Source organism: Platalea leucorodia (genome assembly GCF_965183815.1).
Source record: "Platalea leucorodia genome assembly, chromosome: 14".
NCBI classification, from domain to species: domain Eukaryota; kingdom Metazoa; phylum Chordata; class Aves; order Pelecaniformes; family Threskiornithidae; genus Platalea; species Platalea leucorodia.
Window position 1 is genome coordinate 722,079 of NC_138836.1, and position 18,116 is coordinate 740,194.

General features: G+C 38.9%; 1 protein-coding gene across 14 annotated transcripts in view; it reads left to right on the plus strand.

Moving 5' to 3' along the window:
- The window catches only part of TNRC6C (trinucleotide repeat containing adaptor 6C), a 107,646-nt gene that overhangs the window by 16,972 nt on the left and 72,558 nt on the right, over positions 1-18,116 (plus strand). For 11 of the 14 annotated variants that reach the window (XM_082326408.1, XM_082326401.1, XM_082326402.1 and 8 more), the window contains exons 2-3: positions 2,879-2,978; positions 3,890-3,911. The exons of 1 other annotated variant lie outside the window; for it this stretch is intronic. In XM_082326408.1, coding sequence (XP_082182534.1) covers positions 2,916-2,978; positions 3,890-3,911 — 85 coding nt within the window. In that variant the 5' untranslated portion in view covers positions 2,879-2,915. Of the gene's footprint in view, positions 1-953; positions 1,131-2,878; positions 2,979-3,287; positions 3,307-3,889; positions 3,912-18,116 lie in introns of those variants that run through there. 2 more of the 14 variants (XM_082326411.1, XM_082326406.1) reach the window with 2 other exon arrangements.

Sequence of the window (18,116 nt, forward strand, 5' to 3'; positions counted from 1 at the left end):
TTTAGCATTTTTCCTGTAATAAAGATTAAATTGTCGCTCAGGAAGTAAAACTGCAACACATGGCTTTCACAACGTAATCAAACTTTATATAGCAATGTTTTTATTGTTTTCGTTTTGTTTTGCTCTTAGATGACTAATTTCTGCCTAGAAGTGACAGCAAGAGTTGCCATCTGAGAGGCCACTTGGAGCTTTATTTCTGTTTTAAGCATATTTAAAGCACATGTATTTAGAAGTGTCATTATGTAAATCAGTTTTGAAAATTGAACTCCATTAAAAATTCTAGTATAATTTTCTGAGTTAATCTGAGGCTATTTTAATCTCAGAAATGGGGGGGGGACACCAAACAGGTTTCCACTAGGAGTGGCACTTCTACCTCTTCTGTTGTAATTGATATGATAATACGGTAATAAAATACATTGTATTTTTCATGGAGCAAAATGTTTGCTCTTCTTTGATTCAGAAAATCCTCTGACATGGTGTATTACTTGCGTAAGGGAGGGAATAACATACAGCAGTGCTTGGGAAACGTCAAAACAGAGCCACCTTTAGAGGAGAGAAAGGCTGGAAATGGAGGAGTTCATAGCGGACTCCACTTTTGAGTACCGAGACTTTGACAGTGATGAAAGGAACTTGATATATATTAAAAAAAAAAGCCTAACAGGAAGGTTGGGAAGTATGTACTTTCATAGTTTATTTAAACTCTGCAAATGAAGTGGTGGTGGTGTGGTGGGGTTTTTTGGTTTTGTGTTTGGTTTTTTTTTAATACTGCACTGACTATTAAAAGGGATTTAAATGTAATTGCGGTGTTCTGGAATCGCTGTCATGTCATGGGTTTTCTTAAGTACTAGCAAGAGGAAACCAAAAAGTTTCTTGCTTTGCACTGACTTGTTTCATTCACCTGCTTTAAAAAAGGAAAAAGGCTAGAATTTCCCTTGGCAATAGTCTGACAGCTTGGGAGAGTTCACTTGAAGACACGGGCTTTGTGGAGTCTGATGTGACTCGAGCAGGGAGCACTGAAAATGAAGGGACTGGATGTTACTTTGTAGTTACTGAAATCCTGCGGACTTCTGTTCTCCGGAGCTGACGGGAATAAAGTCAAATCTGTGATGGTTTCAGCTCAGTTGCTTTTGGTAATGTGGAAAAAGTACTAGAGCAATCCATGTAAAACTACAATTTTAAGTACCCTTTTGTTAAGTGCAATGTTAAATATGTGATGCAAATACCCACCTGCAACCCTTAAGAGCAAATGTTTCTCAAACGTGGATTTACAGTACAATATTTGAAAGGTGGCCCTTTGAAATGGGCATAAAGTTGAGCTGTCATGGAGATGATGAGGTTTTGGCTATGATAGAAAGTGATTCAAGTATTTAAAATACAGATGTCTAATGCCACTTCATGTGTCCTGACCTCCAGTTGTGCACAAAGCACTTCCAGATGTGCCTGACCTCCAGCTGCTGTTCCAGACTCTGGGTCTTGCCATATCTTTCACTTGTGTAAATAGTTTGAGTGCTGTAAGGTGTCTAAAAGGGCACTAACACCTACGTTTAGACCTCTGAATTGCTTACTGTAATTCTTATTGTTTTGGATAACAAAAGGAAAAGGAAACTGCCTTTGGTTTAGTCTGGAGCACTGTGCAGGACCTCTGTAAGCATTAAAGCATCTACAGGGGCCCAAACCAGTATTTTCAGGCAAGTGAAAAAGCCAAAAACCAGAACACCCCTCAACAGCTAAAACCTCAAAAAATTGACTACAATATTCCTTTCTTGCAAAAAGGCAAACTATGTAAGAATGTGCAAACTTGTTAAAAGGAAAAGAAAAGAAACAGTTAAAAGGCAAGATATTTGATGGGGGGTGTTTGAAGACATGATGTACAAAGTCTGAAGAGTATCTGTTTCTCCTTTAGGTAAAGAGCAGCCCCCCCCGCAGACCTGTTGTGTTAAACAATTGAGCAAAGAATATTATAACTAGAAAGACTTCTTTTTAACAACAACAACAACAACAAAAAATCTCCCCCCAAAAAAGGGGGGCTGTAGGACTTTGGCAAGTTAACTGTAAAGCAATAATAAGTTAGGCTAAAAGTGATCTTGATGAATAATTGGAAGACATCAAATCTAATAATACTACTACTACTAATAGTAATGGTTTCAGCCCAACAGAAACAGTGTATTCTCAGAAGATCTGTAAGGCTGATAAATGAACAGGACCTAAAGAGCTGTCAAGGAAGATAAAATAGTTATAGAGAAGTAAATTAATTATTTGCATTGGTATTTATTTGGAAGGGTGTTTGGGAGGTTCACTGTTATAACCATTTATTACGGTGATGGACAAAGAAAGCATAGATGGTGAGGTTTCATATGATGATTTGAATTCAATGTGGGCCTTATTTTACAACTCCTTGAGAACAAAATTGATGCATATGATAAACTAATATGGTATATGTTTGATCAGAAAAAGAAAAATAGTTGGAAAATAATGTACTCGCTCATGATCTTTAAGGTATATTGTGAATCATAGCTGTGGAAAGCCAATGGAACTTTCATTAATTACCTGGGGTTTGTTCTTTTTTTTTTCAGTTTTAAACTTTCTTGCCATAGAATGTGCTAATATTAAGTAGTATTTTTGAGTAATTGTGGAAAGAGGTTCCAAATAAAGTTTCCAAATAAAAATCTATTCTTTCTGAATTTTCATTGTCTACTATTTTGTTTGTCATTGGTTTCAATTTTGGAACAGCTTTTTTTTAATGCTTTTATTACAGCATTAGAAGCAGCCTTTTTTAAACATGAGATGTAGAAAGTTAGCAGTATAAGTATGGATTATTTACCTTCCTAGATAAGTTTCATCTTATTGAAAAGCTCTTCCCAACCTCTTTCCTTATCAGGGAGAAAGAACAAGAAACACAAGAAGAGGAACATTTGATGGAAGAAAAGAAAAAGAAAAAGCAGGAAGAAAAGAAAAAGAAGGAAGGTGCTCAGAAAAAGGTTTGTTCATGTTACTGTTTTATATTATATATTCACTTTTACGTCTAACATACGGGTTCTGCAGCTTTTACTTCTGTGAATAATTCTGATGGAAGTGAGCAGTCCTGTCGCCTTTGCATGAGGCCGTGGTCAGAAAATCTCTGCGAAAGCAGTTGTGACAGTTCATTAGCACTCCCCGAGCTGCTTCCCGTCCCCTGATGCTGAGTTACTGCTCCCACAGCTCTGTCGCGGGAATGTTGCTCCTCAGCGTCAATGCAGAGTTGACTGGATTAGTCTCAACTGATACCGAAGTGACTGTGGATTCCAAGGCCGTTGCGCGTTTTCTGTGGTGTGTGTTCTCCTGCCTCATTTTCTGGATTACATAGAATCATAGAATGGTTTAGCATAGTTAGTTTTAATCTTAAACGGCCCTTAGGATGTAGATAGGAATTGACCACTGTCTTTTCCAGTATAAAAATCAGGCATAGTAAAAAGAAAAAGTGGGTAGACTCCAAACAGATTAAAAAAAAGATGGGTCTTCACAAAATGTGCAGTTAATCTGTGTAAGCTAATAGTATGTCTGGATTCAAAGGGATATTGGACAAATTAACGGAAGTGAATTCTGTTGAATGTTGAGAAGTTCATAAACGTACTGTTTGGTTCAGGAAGCCTCTGAACCTCAAGTGGCGGGAGGCTGGGTGGGTAGGTGGGGCACTCTCATGCTGCTTGCCGCGTGTTACGCTGGCTCTTTGGCATCTGTTTTTGGCTTTAGTCAGACAAGGGTAGCTATTCTTACATTCCTAATGCATGGAGTTAAACTAACATTCTCCAGTCCTTAACTGGAACTAACGCCTGCAAAAAGTTAGGTGTTATTCGGTATCATTTTGAATAATGACAAGTAGTTGATTTGTTTTGTTCTTTTCTTCTTTCAGGCTGCTGAACAAAAAACCAAAGGTAAATTCATGTTTATTCTTTGTGAACCATTTGATATTTTTGTAAGTTTGTTTAAAAAATGTGCTCATACTTTTTATTCTTTGTGTCTTTTTAATGGGAGAGTACTATCTTACTAGGATAGTTCTGTTCTTAAAGTTTTGTTGGAGGAGCTGACTGTATGTTGGGATTCTCAGCATAAGCTTTTTCTTTGCTTATCTTGCTGGGTATCGTATGGCACCTTTTTGACAATATATGGATTAAATTTTTGTGAAACATAGCACAACATATGTCATCTTTTTGTCTAATGTCAAGACAAGTGTAGTTTTCCAGTTAGTAGTTAGTTAGTAGTTATTTATCTATTTCAAAGACCACTAATTGCCACCAAAAAGGGTAAGTCTCTCCCCCTGCATGCACGATTCAACTCAATTTAGTGAGCAAACTCAATTCATTGAACTTAGAAGAAAGCTATTCCTGTCCCCGTCCGTGTGTCATCGTGTTCCCCCCCCCCCTTTTTTTTTTCTTTCTGTGTGGGTTTTCTGCTCGATCAGTGAATTGCATTGGTTTGCAGCGGGGTCCAGGAAGCAGCAGAGATAAGCCAGGCTTTCTCCTTCTTGGGGCAGTGAACTCCTAGGTGCTCTAGGAGAAACGTTAATGAAGCTATGGCCTTAACAAAGGTGAGGGACAGAGTCGAGGTAATGCCTCTCTTGTGCAACTGTTGGCTTACCGTTATTTTATCTAGTCTGTCCTCTGATTTACATGGCACCACACGGAACTCAGGGCTACGGAACAGTTCTGAATGAGTTCATATGTGTTGTTATTTATTGCTGGGTAATTAGGTGACAGACAGGCAAGCAGAGCTTCCCAGAATCCCAAAGACTGGGAATTAGAAAAGAGCCAAGCCTAACATATGGGGTTGACAAAACAACTTATGTTTCAAACACTTTTTATGTATTTATACAGCAGAAATTAAGTATTGCTTCAGTAATACTGAATTCAGAAAAATAAAGTCTAAGTACATGATGAAGAAACTGTAACAAGTAATTTATTGAAACTCTGCCCTTTTCTTTCCAAATTTTTCTTATGTAGAAAGTATGAAATCAGAAAATTTTAGTCTGAAATCTGTTGCATCTGCCCTGTAAGATCTCATGTAATTTTACAACAGTGGATTTTGCTTTCAGGAGAAGAAGGCAGCAGAAGTAGCCAAGCCCCTTGAAATCTAAAGTGCATAAAAAAACTTGGAATTAAGACATATCAGAGAGATTTCTATCTAAGTGGAATATTTCTGTTTCCACAGTATTACATGTTTTGTTCTCTGTATCAGCTTGTTTCTGTGTGAAAAGGTTTCACTGTTCTATAATGTGTTATAATGACTTTTTAATACCATAATTCAGTCGCAGATGTTTTTGCTGTCGAAGTAACTAAGTTCATTTTCACGTGTTAATACAATGGCTCTTCATTTCTGTTCATCTTGAAACACAGTGTCTTCTGCTTTCCTCTGTGGGATATTGTTATTTCTGTCTTTGTTGTGACAGTTTTGTTTTCAATTGCTTGAAAATGTCAGGTTTAAGTTTTTAAAAGTAGCATGATGATAACTCCAGTTTTTCAGGTATGTTTGTGAGTTTGTTTCTTTCAAATTTAGGGATTGCCTTTCTCCATCTGTTTGATTTTTTTTTTTTTTTTTTTTGGGTCCATTATCTTTGTATTTAAGCATCCTATGCTACTGCTATAAAATATGAATTGGGAAGAAGACAACAGTAAATAAAGGTAGTTATGTTAAAGATTAGGCAGTTCTCGCTTTTATTGTTTCATCTATCAGAAGCAGTAATGCACCTTGTAGTAGTTAGGCTTCACCGGAAAGAGTTGACCTGGCCGGTAGAGAAACCAAACCTCTCCTGTTCAGTGCACGGGATAGTGGGTATTTACAGTCACGTGGATGACCCTTCTTTTAATTCCCTTTGGCAGGTAACTACTAGTTGCTTTTAAGGTTGGTCTGTGGGAATGTTTTATTTCCAGTTCATGATACTGTTCTCTTACATTTATCTTTAGGAGGGATGTACACAAGCTTATGATGGGTAGCAGGAATTTCTTAAAATATAGAAAATATTAATTCTAAATTACTGAGAGGAAAAAATTGGCCAAACATTTTTCATAGAATATTAAAAGTTGACTGTAAACTTTAATGAAGTACTGCACCAAGTATTTTATTTTGATACCTTTTCAAGGCTGAGTGACAAATGCTACTAGAACTAAAAGGCAACACGGATTATCACTGAATTTAGTTAATTTATTTCAAATCTGGGACACAGCAAGTAAATTAATTGTAAAGACAGGATGACACAGTAAAACTGCGCGAATTGACTGCAGCAGGTACTGCATGCCAACGTACGGGATGTATTAAATCAAAAGATTAAAATCAGGCTGGAACCGAACCTTTTGCAGAATGTTACTATATCCAGATTGGTAGGTAAGATCTTTATAAACGTGACTTAGCGTGGTTGCTTGTGGTAACTTAGAAAAAAAATTTCCTTCATTTTATATATGTGTCATTCAGTTCTGCAGCTGGGTTGCTATAGCAATGAGAGATGCTTACACTGTTTGGGTCATATTGGAGAAAAATAACTTATACAGCTGGAGATGGGATATGGAAGGATTTTTCAGTTTCTGTTTCTACAGCTGATTGGAGACAGTATGTTTATACTGTTTCTTGTTTGCTCTCAGCTGTATTTTTGAAGGAGAAGGTGCTTTCTTGAAGTAGCGAGGATGGGACAAACGGTGGGACTTGACAAGCAGTAGGGAAGGTTAGCCCTTTCGGTTGGTTTATTCTGTATGAGACCCCTACGCGGTGATCAAGGTGCTTTTTGATTTTTTTAATTAATGTTAAGATTTTCATTTATTTCTCTAGCACAGTGTAAAATTTGGAGATACTGTCCTGTATGGTAATTAACTCGTACGCTTTGTATGCGTAGTTATAATTTGCTGTAAGATGATACTGGCTGTTGCATGTGCAGTCGCTGGTGAGGCCTCAGGAAAGAGAAACCAGTAAGGAGGAAAGAGGTTTCCTGTGGGTGTGTGTACATGGCGTGTCGTCAGTGAAATGCTGCTCTGAGGCCTCGGAGGGAGCTGGCTGTTTCCATTTGTGATGTGGAGCGCAAACCCCTGCCAAAATAAACACGGGTTTCCACCAAGGGAGGGAAGGTATGCGGCTGCTGCTGGAGCGCTGGTCCGGGGCTAGGAGCGCTCCCTCACACGGCTCTCGCCTCTCTTTAAACAGCCTAAATTATTTTGTTCTGCTTAAACAAGGATCCAGCTCTTTAAAGTCTCCTCTACCGAACGGCTTCTTAATTTTCTAATTTTTTTCCTGCAACATTGTTTGCCAGAGTATTTTTGTTAGGCTGAATCTTTTATAAATACCCTGTTGGCAACAATTCTAGGGAACGTGTGAAAGGAAAAAAGATTGAAGAGCTGATAAGTAGCTGAAATGTTTCTCAATTACTTGAAACCAAATGAAAGTAGTCTTCCTGTTCAGCTGGAGGGGAGCGCTGCAGAACTAGATGAGGTGGGAAATGAACATGTTTTTATTGCACGCTGTGCGTTGTACTTCCATGTTACTGTTCTTTTATGGTAATTTTTTTGAGAACAGGGCTATTGAGCACAGCCTATTAGTGTTTATTTTAAACGTGTAAACTCTTGCCAGTTTGTATGCACTTGATAAAGAAAGTTTGTGTGTAAAGGCTTTTGTAATGAAAACATTCAGCTGTAACTACCAGTAAGAGTTTTGTACTGTATGGTAAATAGTCGCTAGTATGGTAAATGGCTGTTACTTAACAACCCCAGGGGACTTCTAAGAGAGCTATGCTTGTGGTAAATACTGTGAGGTCAACGTGTTTTGCCTCCTGCTTTTCTTCTAGCGCCTTGCTGCAGGTTTAGTCAGCACCCAGGTGATCAGTTCCCTGCCTCCCATCCCATCTGAATTCTATGCACTTCATCTAAAATGAAGTTAAAGTGCTGATACAGAGTAGCTTAAGTGGTTTGTTACTCAAACATCCGCCACAGTAATTGAAAGGCAAAGTATCTGTCCAATTCTCCAGCATTACCTACAATGAAGATAAGTGTTAAATCTGCAAACGCGGAAGTAAAAAGAGTTAAGTATATACCATTTTTAATCTAACATAGCAAATATTTTGGTAAATATTTGATTAGAAATGTTACTCTGGAAAATATTTTTTTTCCCTTAAGTCCAAAGCAGAGATGTCCAGTCTCTGCCTCTTTGAACTTCGTGGTCCTTATAGGTCTGTCATTAGCATGTTCATGGCATGGGACCAGGAGGAGAGATGTGGCATTTCCAAAGGGAAAGTGGGAGCTTCAGCTCACTGCTTACGGGATGAAGCAGGACTGCGGAAGCTGAAATAGCTGCAATAACCCCGGGATTCAGCAGCCTGTCCAGCACTGCCCATCCTCTGTTAAAGTGGTACGATGGATCCTGATCATCATTCCCTTCTGCTTGTGGTCTGTTTCTGGAGCTTTCCCCTCCGCTGGGCTGGCTATGCCGTGCGTCTTGGGACTCTTTGCTGTACGATGATTTTAATATGCAACTTGCAGAGTCAGGAAGGTTGTCTGCAGACTGAGAGATGATTCTACCAAGGTAGATGCTTTAATACATTTTATTTTGGGGGACTTGAAAGAACAGAAAGCATTTAACAGTATGTGGTTGCTTGATAAACCATTTGTGGTGTCGCAAATGTTGGCATACTTTCTTCAGATTCTTTTTAATTTTGCATAGCATTTTTTATACTGCAAGCAGTGCTGTATATTTTATCTTGAGGAACATGGTCAACTGTATTATAAATGGGAGTTAAAAGGAAAAAAAAGTGGAACAAAAGATCTCAGATCCTGTCCCCTGCTCTGGCACTTCTATTTGGATGACAGAAGTAGTGGCATACCTTTCTTCAAAGCCAGGTATTTTCATTTCCAAATCAGACATGTAGATTGTTGCATTACTTTTAAATTGATTCTTTGCTTACCATGCCCAAGTGGGCTGTTACAGTGTCCTCTGCTTGTACTTGTTTGGATGTGAATTACCCTCCTGTAACCTACACTCAGTTCTGCTCATACAGAAGTGTAGCTTTATGTACATTGATAATTTGCTCTTTCTGGCTGTGGTAGATGTTACTGATGTACAATGGTAGCTCCATGGAAATAAGGAAGACTAAACTTTTTTAGAGAATCTCATCAGTATTTTAAGTAGAATTATGACAGCGTGTAACACAGTCTTTTTTTTAAAAAAAAAAAAAGTTTTGAGTTTTTCTGGTTTGTGTCATATTACTGTAGGAACCAGCAGAGTTTTTAACATAAGATGAGGAAATGTGTTTTAGCCTACAAATCAGGTATGATTTACAACAGACTTACAACCTCTGACTCATTTGAGTATTTATAGCTTATGCCTGAATATCTGCCTCTGCCATCTTGTTAGTTAAGTGCTGTGTTTGTACTGAACTGCTGAACATTGTGGTGACAAAATGTGCCATAAATCATCATTGCAGAAGGAGGGGGAGCACTGTAATAAGTTCTCCAATTAGACCTTAATATGCAGTCATTTGATAACCTAATGATAACCTATTGCTGTACGTTAAAGCTTTATAACACAAAAATGTTTTCTTTTTGATAAACATTATCATGGTGGTGTTTTGCTATTACAAGTATCTTTAAACAAACATGAATTTGTTCTTCTTATAACTGAGATACTGCTTCTCTGCTAGAGAAGTAATTACAATTTTAGAATCTGCAAAGAATAGAGTATGAAGATAATGTGTAGAGTCCCTGCCATAATACTGGGTGAAAAGGGCTAGAAAATACAGAAAGATTAGAGCAGGCAGGAGGAGAAATTTGCATATTCTAGGAGACAAAGCCAGAAGAATGAGCTGGGAGGCTTGGAGTTAACCAGTACAGAAAAACCCTTTGGTTTCCTGTTTATTGTTTCGGGTGGGATGGCTGTGACAAGCCATCTTGAGGTTCTGGTGGCGGTAGTTTAGTGCTGTTTAATGTGCTTTTTGCTCTCACAAGTGTAAGCAACATTGAGTATCTTACTTAAAATCAACATTGCCATTATAAAGTGAAGGAGAAGAATTTAAGGTAACAAGTAAGTGCATGGGTAATCTTTACTAAACTACATTTGGCTTTGTGAGCACTTTCTGTGTTGGTCTTGCTGGTTTGCTCGTCAAAGGTGTCCAACGAGAGATTAGTCATGGAATTGAGAATTAGTGTCTTTTTGCAGGAGAGGGGGTTCGTCAAGGCTTGACACCCTGAGTCCTGCAACCATGGATTGATGGTTCTGAAGGTTTAAGTCTTCTGTAGCTCTTGTGAAGCTGTAGAGACTATAGCTTTCAAATAAACACTCTTTTCAGACAGTGAGGCACCAAAGCAATTAGTACAGGTTTTTGGCAAAACATTTATCTCTTAAAGAAAAACAAACAAACACAAAACTCCAGGGTTATTGGAAAATAAAACAGAAACCATGAGATATATTCTTCCTAATGTGGTTCTGTCCTGAGCTGGATTTACAGGGCAGCTGCCCCCTGAAGAGATGCAGAGCGCATTGACGTCTTTGCCTAGAGTTGCTGCTTCTTATGGCTCAAGTACGCACCTCCAATCCCGTTCAGGGGTTGCCTTGTCAGCTTTGCAGATTCCTCGGCTGGGAATAGAAAAGTAGGTAAAAGCTCAAGTCAGAGATTCTTGATATTCTTAGTATTCCTCAGAGGTAGTTTTTATTCTCCTTAGAGATAGCCTGTTGTAGTTTGCCATCATGCAAATTTAGGCATGTGCTTATAATACAAATACAGACAGAATATTGCTGTAGTCTTCCACGTGGTTTGCCTTTTCTCAGTTTCCTCAATTAGGAAATGATCTGCGCATATCAGATTGAGGATGGCAACAGCCTGACCTGCATATGTTTCGTTTTAAAACTGGGAGCTTTCAAACACTAGACACAGTTTATTGAAAGTATTTTTCAAATGTTCTAAATGTTGTAAGGGTTGGTACCCTGCTTGAAGGCGGTAGGACTACATGCTTTCATGAGATTTCTCTTTACACTGCCTGTTGTTGAATAAATTTCAAGCCTGGGACATTATCTCTACAAGAGTACTCTGTGAGGAGAGAATAAGCACAAATTAGGTAACACCAGTTTGGCTTTTCTCATCTAGACCTAATTGTCAGGGTGCCCCTCGGTGGTAATGCCTCTCAGATAAATCCCTGGCTTGCTTTCTGAAAAACAAAACAACTGCCAATACAGTTGTTGACAACTGTATATTCTAGAATATAAATTTTAGCACAGCTACACAATGATAATAGTGGTAGTTATGATCAAACTGCATGCTGTTTTATGGTTATTTATCTGCCCACAGTGTGTGCTTTCATAGTCAGCGATAGACTGCTTTTTCAGTAATGGGCACTGCCTAATGCAGTATATTTAAGCATGTAGACTGTGAAACGGTCAAACTGGTACACTTTTTGGCATCACAGCAGTTCAGACAACAGCGTATGTTCTGTTCTTCTATCAGTCTGCTTATCGAGTAACTGTTTTCCAGTTATAAGTAGAATGTTGCTGATACTTGTCCATTAGAGCATATATGCCCCAGTACTAGAGACCAGATGCATTTTTCCATTTTAATGTGCCCCCCCTGTGTTCTGTATCTGCTAATGGTAACAGACAGGGAACACCCACCCCACATCTCTTCGCTTTCTTACCCACTCAGCAGAGTCTGAGATTTGTTTTCTTGCACGTGGCTTTATAGCACAGCTCACCTATTTTGTCAGTGTGGTCCTCCTTTACTTTCTGAACTGAAGTCTGTCATTCGCTTTTACCCTTCCTTTAGAGAAACATATACATGAAGGCAGTTTCCTGTCTGCCTTGAGGACTGTCTCACCTAGATCATCCTTTCATGGGAAACTCTGTTGGCTGCTGTGACGCCTTCTCCATGAAAACCTATCAGCTTTGATGTACCTGCAGTGTGCTGATCACTTTCCATTATTAGATTGTCATCTTACTAGCTGGAGGAGGCTTGTATCACATATAAATATAACATCTATAGGATCTGCAAATGTAAGCTTGAAGAGAGGTTTGTCAGGAAATGTATTAGCTCAGTTTGGCACTGATTGTTTTGAGACATATGCTGGTTTTCTAATGTTTCTTGATCCCTTCCTTGGGAAGGATGAAACCAGCTTTGAACTGTAACACCAGTGCATGCTCTTGGGGCAGTTACTGTACGAACGCTGAAGAGGGTTGTCTTGGGAAAATGAGGGGAATGAAAACATGTTTTGATTCTTTTACACTGTGTGTGAAGCCTTTGGTCTGAGGGACCTTGTGTTCTCCTGTTGACCATCTGGTGTTGACATTCCTCTACTCTGAGAACCTAGGCTGCCTCCTGACTTCCCTGTGTTTTGCTAGATTATTTTAATGCTTTTCCTGAGTTGTTAAAGGTGGTAGCCCATACTTTATAAATCCTACAGGACTACTTAAAATGTCTGTTTAACCAGCTCACACTCTGGTAAATGCTCTGAAGCATTCTGGTCGGGTTTGCATTGCGCATCTGATCATTCAGGTAATTCCTGAACTGGTTTAGGCAGCGTAGTGTGCATTAGCATCCTAAGAAGTGGTTACTCATGAGGTTGATTGTAGGTCCAAGATCACCATGGGAGGAGGTGATTTTCTTTTTAAGCATCCTGCCCTAGCTTTGTGGCATGGCAGCAGTGGCTCATACTAAGCAGTCTTGTGGGACCTGTGTTTAATAGCCCCACTAAATGCTTTGGACACTCCTCAGCTGCCCTGAGCACCTCAGCAGCTGTTATTACTGTTTGCCCAAGGGGAACAGCTGAACTTGAGGCATGACTCAAGCCCTTGATTGCCTCTTCCCATGTTAACAGAAGTAATTCTCCTCTGTCTTATAGACTTTCCTGAAGATCCATCCTCCTATTTTCAGGATGCCCTTAACATTTCTGACATAACTTCTGATTTGGCTGCTTCTGTTGTCTTTTTTGGTTTTTTTTTTTTTAGCAGTCTTTATGGAGCCAGACCTTTCACCTTTCCAAGGCCAGACAGGCTCTCATGAACTTTTGTTTTGAAGCACATGAGTTACTAAGTTCCAGAACTGAAGAGTCCTCAACTCCAGTAAAAACTGAAGTCTTAGAATCATGGGACTAGACATAGCCCTTTAGATGAGCAACAAGGGATTGTCTTATCTATCTCCCCACTGTCAGACAGGCCCAGCAGATGTTCTTGAAAGATGTTTTGTTTATTGTTGGAAAGTTGTCTTCGCATTCAGCCTGAACAGTCTTTCCTATAACTTAAGCCCACTCTTGGCTGATTTGCCCAGTATGTGGAGAGCAGATCTTTCCCCTCCTCTGCAGGGGCCTTTTTGTGTATCCTCTTTTTTACTTAACAGTCCATTCGATTTTTCCTTGTGCTAGTGTTTTCAAGCTGTTTTTCAAACCATAATCATTTATGTCTCTCTTCTTTGGAAGTTCTTCCAGTTAGTCCAGAATTATTTTTTAAATGCAGTATCTGTAATTCGAAGATTTATTAAGTAACCTTTGAGTTAACCTGTGTAACTATAACCTTACTACTGCTGTTTATAAGTAAAATCTAAGGCTTATTTTTTATGCTTTTCAGGCTTGCTCCATTGTACAGCTCTGTCATCCAAGCTGTTTCATAGCAGTGCTGCTGCCGATTCTTCCCATTCAGTTATCTGGCCCTGAACTCAGTTTGCTTTAAGAAGCTCCTAGATTTCCAATGCCCTCTTCTCTAATTTTGTAAGGATCTTGAATTGATAATGTGGAGTTTCTTCTTCTAACTCTCCTTTCCCCCTTTCTCCTTTTTGATCACTAACCATTTTCTCTCTGCAGGTAGTCCTCTGAAGTATGCATTTAAATGTATTATATACTTTAATTCCTCAACAGTTTCCAGTGTAGTTATTTAGGCATGATTGACAAAAGATGAGAAAACTTCCTGGCTCTGCTGGAGGTGGCAGGCTGTCCTGCTGCATTTTCAGTTCTTTTCTGATGTATGTATGAGGCAGGCCCTTCCTTTCCATTCTGTCTGGCACTTCAGTAGTGACTCCTCAGCAAGAGAAAGTCTTCAGAGTGAAAGAGGAAGAAAATAATGTATTCAATGCTATGTTTCTGACATAGGCTCCATCATAATTCATATCTTGCTATCTGCTATCTTCCAAGAGTAATGATTTAATTTTTTTTCTTTGTCTTATAGTTATTTCTAATCTTGTCCAACAGTCACCGCAGGAAATCAAATGGGAGGTCTTCTCCAGCTGCCTCAGTTGTTTAGCTCTTCCTTCCCGGAAAGGATTAACCAGACTGTAGGTCCATGTTCTGTACCTTTTTTGTCCCATGCCAACTAGCAAACTCCAGAGCCCACATCTCTGCCTCACTGTTCCTTCACTGTACTTCTCAGAAACTTGTTTTGCCTTGTTGTTATGATGTACTATTTAGTGCAGAGCCTGTCTGTAGCTCCGTCCAATACTTCCCTTTGTGAAATTTCCCCTATATTGTACAATAAACGCCACTAAATTTGCTAAGGTGACCCTTTCATGCCTGACCACGGCTTGCTGCTGTAACCTCTAGTTTTACAGTCCAAAAGACAGCTGATCTTTCAGCCAGGTCAGATTTCGTTTCTCTTACTTTAGGTGAGTGAGGCTTGCATCAGAACATTCTCAGTGTGGTCATTTAGGATCACTTTCTGGCTTATTCAGAACAGATTTTTCAAAAAGCTTGCTTTTTGGCTTCTAATATTACAAGTTCAGGTGGCTTTTCTTGGCATCTGGGAAAAGCTCCTTCCTGAACTCCATTGCAGAGTTTGTGATCGTTATCCTTTTTCTGTTTGAATAGTTGGAAGGACTGTGTTGATAACTGCTTAGATCTCACTGGAAAGCTCTCTAAGTCATTCCCACTTCAAGAAAGAGACTTCTGCCATGAAAGTGTCTCCAGGTTGAAGAAGAGCTTCTGTCATGGCTGGCTATGGTGGGGGCACGAGCATCAAACAAAAAGTGAAATCATGTCAGAATTTTGCCTGTAGATGTATGGCTTGGTTACGTTCTTCTAAAAAGAAAAACAATAAAGAGAAGGTGAGTAGAGAGGAAAGACGGTTCTGTTTATGGACACAGAACTAAAACTCTTGAGAGTTTTGAGAGTATAGTAGCGATACCTTTATCAAGTTGAAAGTTGAATTTGAAAATGTTTTAAAGATTTCAAAATACTAAATTACTTTCTTATGTATTAGATAAGGTATTCTCACTATTTCTTGATGGCTTACAGTGTCCTGTCCGTTCAGATATACTTTTTTGCAGTGTTAGGATAACTAAGTCAATTCCATGGGCATGTCCAGTGTTTCTCCAGTTTGGTCCTTGAATACTAAAATACATTTTTGAATGTGAAGACTTTGTAATTTGGTGCCTTATTATGGCTACTAAGACTTAAAAAAAAAAAATCTAACTTAAAATTTCTGGATAATGACTTAGATACATAGTAACAATGAACACTTAAATCCATAATCCCGTTTCACTGATACTGGAATGTAGGCGGGATGCTGTAAAGCTTACCTTGTTCCGCTCCACTGGATTGTCGCTCCAGTAATGCACCCTTGCTTTTGACATTTGCTTTTATGCCTGTTTTGCAACTGAGATTCAGAAAATGTTTTAAAATACTTATTTACTGTATTCTTTTAGTGGAAGTATTGACTTTCCTATGGGTGTTTAACAGCACTTGAGCGGAACCTTGTGCTTGGGCTGATGTCATGGTCATCAGCGCGCCCAGTGGCGGATATGAAAATACCGTGTGCTCCCCCTGCTGTTAATAGCCGCCGTCTCACGCATAAACGGACTTTCTTTTGAAAAGCAAAGTAATAATGTGGTTTGTAATTCTGAAAGATGATTAATGTTAGATAGGGCCCATTTTTGCCTAAAGTGTTTTGGTGAGTCTTTAATGTAAGTTAAAGTCAGGGTCATTGGGACAGCATTAATACCATCAGTTGGCAACTATAACTTGGCCTTTATTCACAGTGGGAACTGGGGGCATCTTAGATTTGCCTCCCACCTGACAGTCCTACTATAACATGTGAGAAACTGCTTTAAAAAGCAAAGTCAATAATATATTGTTAGGTAGATCTGTAAAGCCATTAAAGAGCTGTTATTTTTGTAGCCTGCCTAGACAGGCATGGTATTTTCCTCTTTCTTCGCACTTGGACTTACTGCAGAAAGTTTTCTTTCTTTCTGCAAAAAGCAGAAATAACGGAAACTGGACACAATCATTGGAGGTGTGGGAATTTACCAAAAGCTTAAGTGTGTGTGGGGAAGAAAAATCTTAGGGTGTCGCATGTTAAGCCAAGCTGTATTTCACAGGTGAATAGGCCTTAAAATGCTGGTGTTATTTCTTTTGGATAAGTCTAAGCACATCTATATGAAATAACCGTGTGTAATGTATGTGGAGTAATTAGATATTCCTTCCTAGTAAGGGGAAGACATGTGTCTAAAATAAACTGAGCAGAATTTTTGAATTAAAATGAAGTAATAATATTAAGTTATTATTAGTAATCTTTATTAAAACATCTTTAATTTCTTTTAACATTCATGTAATAGAATCTGATTTACTGGGAGTGGCATTTAATTAATTTAATTCAATTTAGAGAGTTAACTCTATTACATATTAGTACAGAAAATTACCTCTGAACAGTCATTTCTCACTGGTGACATGCAATAAGTTAATTTAGCTGGGAGTCCGTTTGGGTGCGTTGTGAGTTCCTAGTGCAAGTTGCTATGGTGACGGCCGATCAACCAGGGCTGTCATCTGGAACAACAAACACACCGGCCGCTTTGCACAGCGACACCGCCGTGCTAGGCTGTCAGCGCCGGCAGATGCATCCTTCTGCTCCGTGCTGTGTTCTGGTCCGGGCCTCTTTAGTGAACTTGGTTGCTTGAATCTTCAGCGGTGCCAAGGTCGCATTGCAAGGAGCTGTGAAAAGCTTCCTAAGGAATGCTCGGTCATTGACAGACCTGCTGCGGCTGTACCCTTCTCACAAAAGGGGTTTTCTATCAGGCTGTGTTCAACAAATTGAACTGAGGTTGGTTTTGTTTTTTTTTTTTTTTTTTTTGGCTTCATCTTAGCTGCAGTGAAATGATTGCAGAATCCCAGTCAGATTTTAGTTTGCTTTTATTTAGGAAATTTTCCTGAAGAATCTGAAAAGAAGCAAGTCTGAAAACTGCTGGGACTGCTTTCTTCATGTTTCTGAATAATCTAAATCCTGTTTTTCACATGTGGTGTTAATGCACGGTGGCAGTGGAGACATAAAAAAATCTGTTCAGCTTAAACTGAATTAATGAAGAGTTTGCTTCAGGTTCAGTGTTGAATCAGAAATGAAGAGTTTGCTTCAGATTCTCCAGGCTTCGCTATCAGGTAGATGAACTTTTAGTTCAAAACAAAAAACTTCCAGTGAAGAGGCTGTCTTTGGGCAACTCATTCAGAAAAACACTGTCTGCGTATTAAATGTCATGATTAGATTTAAGAGGAAGTATCAAAAGAACTGAAATATAAGTTTTAAGTTTAGTGTATTTTTTTTTCCACTTCAAGATCAATATGCAGACTTAAACAGTAGTTTGTTTGGTTTTTCTCTATAGCATGACTTCAAGCATCCTTAATGCCTTCAGCATCTCTTCAGACCTCAGCAGCCGCATGGGGTGAGCTGGGTCCTCCGGACTCTGAGCAGATTCCGCTGTAGAAGGCCTGATTCTACCAGCAGTTTTTTGACACAGTATAGGCATTAATCACTTCCTAAGGCACAGGTTTTTTGCCTGTGCTTCCTTAAATAAAAACCCACGCATTAATCTGTAAGATGGTGATCCGTCAGGTTGCCCTGCTTTCTGTATTGTTTTAAACAAGTCTCAAGGCTTGTTCATGTGAACTGTAACCTGTAGATGCATCACTGTTCAAGGTGCAAATGAAATTTCAGGCTCTTGTGTAAAGTAAACCAATTGACACTGAGATTATCCTAATTGTCAATTATTTATGACCATACTAATTACTGTGAATTTTCGTATTCGTATGTTCCTGTGAATGGTTTAACAATGAGTGGATTTTTACTGTAAAGAATATTTACTGTTCAGTCTGTGCCTGGATGTGGCTCGTTGAATTAAGAAAAAAGAATGTTGCCAGTGTGATGACTTAGCACCATTT